The sequence below is a fragment of the Abrus precatorius genome, unplaced genomic scaffold (assembly GCF_003935025.1).
Source record: "Abrus precatorius isolate BTA unplaced genomic scaffold, Abrus_2018 Scaffold4, whole genome shotgun sequence".
Lineage (NCBI taxonomy): Eukaryota > Viridiplantae > Streptophyta > Magnoliopsida > Fabales > Fabaceae > Abrus > Abrus precatorius.
The window spans coordinates 1,624,608-1,633,589 of NW_020874384.1; the positions used below are offsets into that span (position 1 = coordinate 1,624,608).

Consider the following 8,982-nt stretch of genomic DNA (forward strand, 5'->3'; position numbering starts at 1 on the left):
TGGGCCTGAGGTACGACGTGGCCCCATCGACACCTGGGCTGTACTAGCGCAGGATATTCAGGTGGAGTGGAATGGCATGTATTTCTTGATAAAAAAAAAAAAGAGAGAGCGAGAGAAAGAAGGAATGATCTGTATTCATTTATCTAAAATATTAAATTAATAATAATGTCCTTTAATTTTAATAAAAGTTTTAATAAAATTATTACCATTTAATATTTCTGATTCTCAATTCTTTTGTTATGGGCTAATTTTTTTTAATGATATTGTGTTTATTGTTGATTAAGTTAAATGTATTCATCGTTGGATAAAACTTTTCATTCGGTTCGTAAAGTCAGATTATATAGATTTTTTTTAAATTAGTTATTTTATGTTATTTTCTTTACACAATTTTTATGCAATCAAGTTATCTCTCTCTCTTTTTTTAATTGATCAAAAAGCTTTGTATGAACACAAATATTTTACAATTAAGAAGGACAATGTTGTCTTAAAGAAGACAACTTTTCTAATTATATGTCATTCTCTCTTTGCATCGCTATATCCTGCAAAATAAGCTAAGTTGACTCAAAATGTTGAGTTTTGGCCATTAAATTAAGGTTCAATTAGTTTTTTTTTATTTCAGTTTAAATAAGTTTGCGTAAATAATGAATTTGATGTGAATCGGTATATATAAGTTCCTTATTTGCTAATAAAAATAACAACAACAACAATAATAATAATAATAATAATGATAATAATATTTCTTAGAATTTAGCCTAATGTAATATTCTTTTTAATTATTTAAGTTATTCGTTATTTGATTAATTGTTATTACTGTTAATGCATTTTTATTATAAAATTATAACTATACAAGTCAACTTCTACAAGGTTAGATTTGAACCTCCATTTTAGAAACCTAAATAACTTTAAATTTTTATAGCTCAACTCACATAAGCTTATTGCATGAGATTAAATCGAATTGGGTTAGATAACTCAAATATATTTGATAGTTCTAACAGTAGATATAAAATAAAAGAATAAATAATTAATAAATATGAAGGTGAATATATAAATAAATAGAATAGTTTTTATTTATTTATTTATGCATATCTTACGATGAATAGAGAATATTTGACTTAAAATCCTACATGCTTTTTAAAAAAATGTTGCTATCAATATTTAAACTCGCAAACCCGGAAGTCAAAAGATTCTTTTGTTAATTAGACGTGAGTATACACACACGTACACGAGGGAGTGAGTGAGCAAAGCTCATTTTATCCATTCTTAGTTACGTTGGAGTACTGTTAAATCAAATTTTATCTCAAAAATTGATGATTGGTCAATTTCATTAGGATCATTAATTCACAATGCAAAGAAGGAAATGGTAACCAACAAGAAGGAAGAACAAAATATAATATTGAATGTAACTTTGAAGATTGATACACACATTTGAATTAATCAAAACCAATACACACACGAGCTACACTAGAACCAAAATAAGGCTCATACTTTAGTGTAGACCCTCTTATTAGTGAAGGTTTACTTACAAATTAACCGCAACAATGTTGAATATAATTTATTGAAAAGAATTCAAATTTCTTTAGCTGCCACCTTAATACACTGGAGGTGGGGGTGAGTTATAGGCGTAGGGGTGGTATGGCGGAGGAGGTGATGGTGACGGTGGAGGTGGAGACTTGTAGTAATATGGAGGAGGTGGCGAAGGTGATGGAGGTGGTGGTGACTTATAGACATATGGTGGAGGAGGCGATGGAGAAGGAGGAGGCGGGGACTTATAAATGTAAGGAGGAGGTGGTGAAGGTGATGGAGGTGGTGGAGACTTATAGACATATGGTGGAGGAGGAGATGGAGAAGGTGGAGGAGGAGACTTATAAATGTAAGGAGGAGGCGGTGAAGGTGAAGGAGGTGGTGGTGACTTATAGACATAAGGTGGAGGAGGTGAGGGAGATGGTGGGGGAGGAGACTTGTAAACATATGGAGGTGGTGGTGATGGGGAAGGTGGTGGTGGAGACTTGTAAACATATGGTGGAGGTGGAGAAGGAGACGGTGGAGGTGGTGACTTATAAACATATGGAGGGGGTGGAGAGGGAGATGGGGGTGGCGGAGACTTGTAGACATATGGTGGAGGTGGTGAAGGAGATGGGGGTGGTGGTGACTTGTAAACATATGGTGGTGGAGGAGATGGTGATGGTGGGGGTGGTGACTTGTATACGTATGGAGGAGGGGGTGATGGTGAGGGAGGTGGTGGTGACTTATAAACGTAAGGTGGAGGAGGTGAGGGAGATGGTGGGGGTGGGGATTTGTAGACATATGGAGGGGGAGGTGAAGGAGATGGTGGGGGAGGGGATTTGTAGACATATGGAGGGGGAGGTGAAGGAGATGGTGGGGGAGGAGATTTATAAACATATGGAGGTGGGGGAGATGGAGAAGGTGGTGGTGGTGATTTATAAACATATGGTGGGGGAGGAGAAGGGGATGGTGGAGGTGGTGACTTATAAATATAAGGAGGGGGTGGAGAAGGAGATGGTGGTGGAGGAGACTTATAAATGTATGGAGGTGGTGGTGATGGGGATGGTGGTGGAGGAGACTTGTAAACATAGGGCGGAGGTGGTGAAGGTGATGGTGGGGGTGGAGACTTGTAGACATAAGGTGGAGGTGGAGAAGGTGATGGTGGGGGTGGAGACTTGTAAACATAAGGTGGAGGTGGTGACGGAGATGGTGGTGGTGGTGACTTATAAACATACGGTGGAGGAGGAGAGGGAGATGGAGGAGGTGGAGACTTGTAGACATATGGAGGAGGGGGTGAAGGAGAAGGTGGTGGTGGTGACTTATAGATGTATGGGGGAGGAGGTGAGGGAGATGGTGGGGGAGGAGACTTGTAAACATATGGAGGGGGAGGTGAGGGGGATGGTGGTGGTGGTGACTTATAGACGTATGGTGGAGGAGGCGAAGGAGATGGTGGAGGAGGAGACTTGTAGACATATGGAGGAGGTGGTGAAGGAGATGGTGGTGGTGGTGATTTATAAACATAGGGTGGAGGGGGTGAAGGTGATGGTGGTGGAGGAGACTTGTACACATACGGAGGTGGTGGTGAAGGAGAAGGAGGTGGAGGTGATTTGTAATAATATGGAGGGGATTCGTGGACATAAGGAGGAGGTGGTGATGGAGAAGGCGGAGGTGGAGATTTGTAATAATATGGAGGTGGTTTGTGATAGTAAGGTGGGTTAACTTCATGGTATGGTGGTGTAGTTGGTTGTGTATAGTAGTTGGATGGTTGGCCATAGTAAGGATTATCATCAGCCGCAACAATGATAGCCATAAGGCAAAATGCTAATGCATGGATGAGTCGAGGCCATTGCCTCGGCCCAGGTGAGGTTCCCATCTTCTGTGATTTTGTGCTACTCTTGTTCCTTAGAAGACTCGTGTTCTATTTTTGCTTGGCAAAGCATGGATCATAAGCCTTTATATACTGTTAGCCTTCACCCATGATTGATGAGATAACTTCTTTGTTAAATGATGACAGGGTGGCTTAAAGTTTTAAAATATATTCTTATTTCGAGGTTGATGCATTATGCCTTTAAAGTATTCTATATATTTCAACTTGATGTTGAGCTTTTTCCATTAAACGAGTTCATGTTTTCCACAACACGGGCTGGGAACCATTAAAGTCAAGGAAGAGAGTTGGTGATGGCATGGCTGAATGAGTTCATGTTAGATTTAAACAAATAATTTTATAAAAGCGCGTAATAGCAGACAACTCTGATTATTTCATTAGCCTTTTATGGAGAATTGGCCATTAGGATCGTGTGCTTGAAAGTGTGAAATAGCTTATAAAGTCAAATGCAAAACTTGCCCAATTTCTCTAGCTTTGTCCTTTCTTGATGATTAAATTTGGCTCTTTCTAACAAATAGCCATATTTATGGATTATAAAAATATAAACTTATCTTCATTGCTATTCTATGCTCAATATATCGTCGGTGAATGAACTGCTCGAGCTTACAAGACATCCTTGTCAATATGCTAAATAACACACTTGACAAATGGTAATATTGTACAAAATTCTCATTGTGACTTAAAAATTTTTAATTTTTGACTTGGTACAATTACTCTTTATGCTAGTAGACCTACATTAATTGTTTTTAATCAATATCATACGTTTATGTAGACCTTGTACTTATTTTTCCCCGGCAGACGTTCGTTCTATAATCGATTTTTTTTATCATTTCCACCCTGTGAGTATGTTTTTTGTATGCTTTGAAAGCTCGTGTAATGTTTTCGTAAATGAAAAATTCAAGATGTCCAAATGTGGATTGAGAGTGGAAAGATTCGTAATGTTATTTATTTCTTGATTTATTTTTGTGTTATACTTGCAGTATTCTTTATTTGATTTAATATAGTAAGACTTTGAAACTACATGAATTAACTCGTTGTTTACTCGGTGAATGCATGTTTCTTTTTCATTCAATCAATCTCTTCAACCACCAGATAACTCTCCCTTTATTGTTTTCCTCCAATTAAATATAGCCCCTCTTGTAATATTCTATTCTATTACTGCCTATTATTTTACCTACAGGACTTCTTTTCACCGTACATTGATCGACAGTACATTAACATAGGTCGACGATACTGTTTATCAATCGCATATAAATTAGTCATTTTAGATAAAAATTACTTCATTTAATAATTTTTTATAAATATTTAATTTATCTAAACTTTGATATACATGATTCTTATTCATATCAAATTTTAAATAAATAAAATGTTTATAAATATATAATTTTATGATTAATATTTACTTATATTTTAAAAGTATATATATATTTAACACATAATTATTGTTTGATTGTTTAAAAAGGCATGCATAATACGTTTTACGATAAACTATTAATACCCAATAAAATATTGGATAGATATATAATTAGCTTTGTACCCAGTGGAAGCTATGCAGCTGGAATGTCTTTTCGTTTGACATGGTACTCTGTTCTCATTGGCCAAAATAATAACTATTAATTCCCTTCAGATATATGCAGGTTGTTATCTCTCAATAAGTGGGAGGCATATATAAGGAGACTTTGGTTATCTCATTATTCAATATTAATTCAAAACTTTGGTAGGTTGCTCCCTGTAGCCAGCTAACTTTCGAAGACTTTCTAATTTTACATCCCAAAAATGTTCTGAAATTTTAGTGAAGGCATCGTCGTGGCCATTATTCCTTCCCCATATGTTGTTCACATTTTCTTTTCGCACTCATCAATAAATGCATTGGACTCCGAAGGATTCAAATGAATCAAATCTAACACACATTGGAATATCATTCATCGTTTTCATCAGATTATATCAACAACTAGTTTATCCATTAGATATATATTTTGCCACTAAAAGGTGATCAAATTAAATAATAAAGGCTTTATGCGTGGTTTAATATATAACTATATATAGTTTAAATGAAGTTTTAATCCCTCTAAATAGTAAGTCAAGTTTAAATGAAGTTTGAAGGTCTATTTAAATAAATAAATTAAGTTTAAGCTGTTAAATTTATCAAACCAACTTGTTTATATATATATATATATATATATATATATATATATATATATAAATTAAAATTTAAGAGCTTGTTTATTGCGTATTTATTGACTTAGATATGTTTATTGGCCTAAGGCTAATAACCTATTAAGAGAATTTTTTTTAACATACTTTATTAATAGACTTTAGATCAAGTTAGACCATCTAAACAGACTAAATCAGATAAAAAATAAAGTCTTTAACAAATAATTATGCTACAAATTTAACCTATTTACAGTGAGACATGACTTGATCTGATTTGTTTTCATTCTTATTTTTTATAAGGAGGTACATAAATTCAGAAATGTAAGCTTAATTATTTATAAAAATATTTATTAATTCAACTATTTTACACTTTATATACTATTTATATATGTACATAATATAAATTATTTAATTTATTAACTAAATTTTATTACGTAAAAGTTAAAGACCTTGTTCAAAAATTTTAATATATAAAAACTTGTTTGAAAATTCATCGGAACTATAAGAATTTAACAATTTTTTTTTGGTGTTGATAAGAATTTAACATTTGCATTTTCTCCATTAGTACTCACCGTTGTAAGTTTCAAGTAATGAACAAACGCTCCTCTTCTAAACTTCAAATTAGTAAAGTGATATTTTTATTTTATTTTAAAATATTTTATTATTAATTACTCAACTCTAATCATCTTTAAAATATTTCTAAAAAAGAAAACATTATTTCTGAGAGGTCAATAAACATCAAATTTTTTACCTTTAATCATTTGGATAGAAAACTTTATATTATATTATATTATATATATATATATATATGAAATATAATCCTTAAGTATAAGTCACCAAATTTTAATCATACAAATCAAATAATTTAACGATTAAAAAGTTATATTATTGATTTGTACGGTTGAAATTTAATGTAAGTCTTTTACACTATCTGAATCTGTCCATATATATATATATATATATATAATCTTTTGATCAATAAATAAATTTTTTAATTAAAAAGTATAAATGACGCTTCAAATTAAATGCCTAACGTGCCCGAGTACTATCCCCTCTGCCTCAAATCTAGTCTTAGACTTTGTTCTAATGTAAAAGGTGAAGTATGTAACAACTATATAGTTTCATCACTGTCATAATTATCAGACACAGCAAATTAAAGTCCCTTACTGTTTTAATATGTGATTATATAATTGTTATGGTCGACCCCACACTAAACGGACCTCCAAAAAATTACAGATACAAAATTACTTTTAAAAATAATATTAATTATTAATAATTTATTTTTTAAAATAAATAGTATTAAATAATATGTAAGTAACATTAAGAGTAAATATTTTTAATTAAAGAGATGAATACGATCTTCTTGTAATTTTTTTTTATCAAGACCATATAATATGTTTACAAGAACATCTTTTTTCAGTTGATTCATGTGTTTGATGGTGTATTGTAATTTATTTTAACTAGGTAATATATTATTTATCTTATTATTTAATTTTTATTAGTCTTAATTAAATTTTTTTTTAATATTTAACATTATAAAGATTAAATAAAACAGTTATTAACATACAAATGGTCATAAATGTTAATTATCTAGTGGACATATAATATTTATGAAATAATGTAAACAACTAAATTCAAATGAATAAAAAGTTACTTAAATTCAATTAAAGTTAAATAAATTAAATTTAATATTAACTTAAAAATAATAAATAAAATTGATTGTAATAATTTAGTAAATAATTTTGCAACTTAGAAAATTTAAAAGTAAATTAAAAATTAATATACAACAATAATAATAATAATTTAACTAATTTTAAACAAACATTTTTTATATTTTCACTACGTCAATTAGATAGCGGTCAGTAAAAACTGCTTTGTAAGTTAAATTGCTTTCTGATCTATACTTCTGAGAGCAGTTTTCTGTTAACCACTCTCTAAAGTCATATATTAGAGAACGGTTAATAAAAAACCGCTCTCAAAAGTCTTTAACTTTTATAAATGAAACACACTCACGCTTAACTCATGAATCTTTTTATCTTCTTAACAAAGTTGATCTCTTTTACCTCTATAAATTCTTTTCATTTTTTATGCGTTAACAAAGTTGGTATTTTTTTTTTGTAGGTTCTCTTCATCTTCTATGTTTTCACAGTTCTTTGTTTACGTTTGTAGGTAGTTTTTTCACAGTTTTTCTCATTCTTTCTTTCTTTCTTTTTCTCTTTATTAACGGTAAATCATTCATTTTTTCTTTCTTTCATTTTCTCTTTGTTAACAGTGAATTATCTTATTAATTTGTTCTCTTTTTCTCTGTTTACTATTTGGTTTGTGTAGATATGGCTGTTTGATTAATATTATTAACGCGAAACCGCTCTCTAATCTTAACATTTGAGAGCGGTTATTTAACCGCTCTCATAAATGTAATATATTGGATAACACGAGATTTTAAAGCAGTTCTAAACGCTCTCTAATTTAAAATGGAACCGCTCTCTTATCTCATTTTTGGCGTAGTGTTTACTTTAGACCTAATTAAATATTAGTTGGGCCGACTTCATGTTTGTTTCACCGTTATTATATATGCTGAAACCAATACATCAATTATATAAGGTCGTAACGCATCTATATAAATTTCAGAAAACTTGTTATTATCGTGTCAATGGCGTCGTGTTGTTGTTAGGACTATGTTACAATTATACACCATAATTGAAACCTTGTTAATCTAACTAATACACTTGATAAGTGTTTGAAATCGCAGAAGTTGTGAACACGTTCATATTTCAGCCTACCTTTCCAATATAAACACTTTAAGATAATATGTACATAAAATCATACACACCGATAGTATATAAAACAGACACTTTTATCAGTAAGAGGATAGACTCTTATTAAATTAATAGTTGTAATTTCTTTAATATTTTAAAGATTAGAAAGTATTAACTTTTTTTAATAAAATTATTAACTATATTATTTATTAACATAAAATTAACAATTATTTCATGTGTAAAAAAAGATATCAAACCTTCTCACTACCATAAAAACATAATGAAAACAAACCGTAATCTAGCCGGTCCCATAGGCCATATATAACACAACCATTAATACATGTCCGCATTCTTTGCACAACAGTATTCTAACCCAAATTGAGAAAACTTAATATTCAGCTTATTCTTCTCTCTGGCTTCTTTGTTTTAGCAGTATTACAATAAAAGAAAAGGTGTAATATGCATGATACAAGGTTTGTATTAAAGTTTAATATACCAATATTAAATGTTGATAAATAATAGTCACACAAAATTTTAACTTTAATTAAAGAACATTTTCAAAAATACTTATGATATTGCATGTTTGGTCTTAAAGAAAATATTTTAAGAAGAATATGAAATAACAAAAAGTTGTCTCTGGTAATTATATTCTTAAAATGTGCACTGTACATAAAAATAAGTGAA

General features: G+C 31.1%; 1 protein-coding gene across 1 annotated transcript; it reads right to left on the reverse strand.

The window, feature by feature from the left end:
- Positions 1 to 1,588: 1,588 nt before the first annotated feature.
- On the reverse strand, positions 1,589 to 3,402 carry LOC113865139 (extensin-2-like). Its single transcript, XM_027499519.1, has one exon. It carries the CDS (start codon positions 3,374 to 3,376, stop codon positions 1,589 to 1,591), a length of 1,788 nt encoding a protein of 595 aa, XP_027355320.1. The 5' UTR covers positions 3,377 to 3,402.
- Positions 3,403 to 8,982: the final 5,580 nt, after the last annotated feature.

What these genes read in the sequence shown, in the direction of transcription:
- LOC113865139 (XM_027499519.1), bottom strand. Translation starts at nt 3,376, where the DNA reads ATGGGAACCTCACCTGGGCCGAGGCAATGGCCTCGACTCATCCATGCA.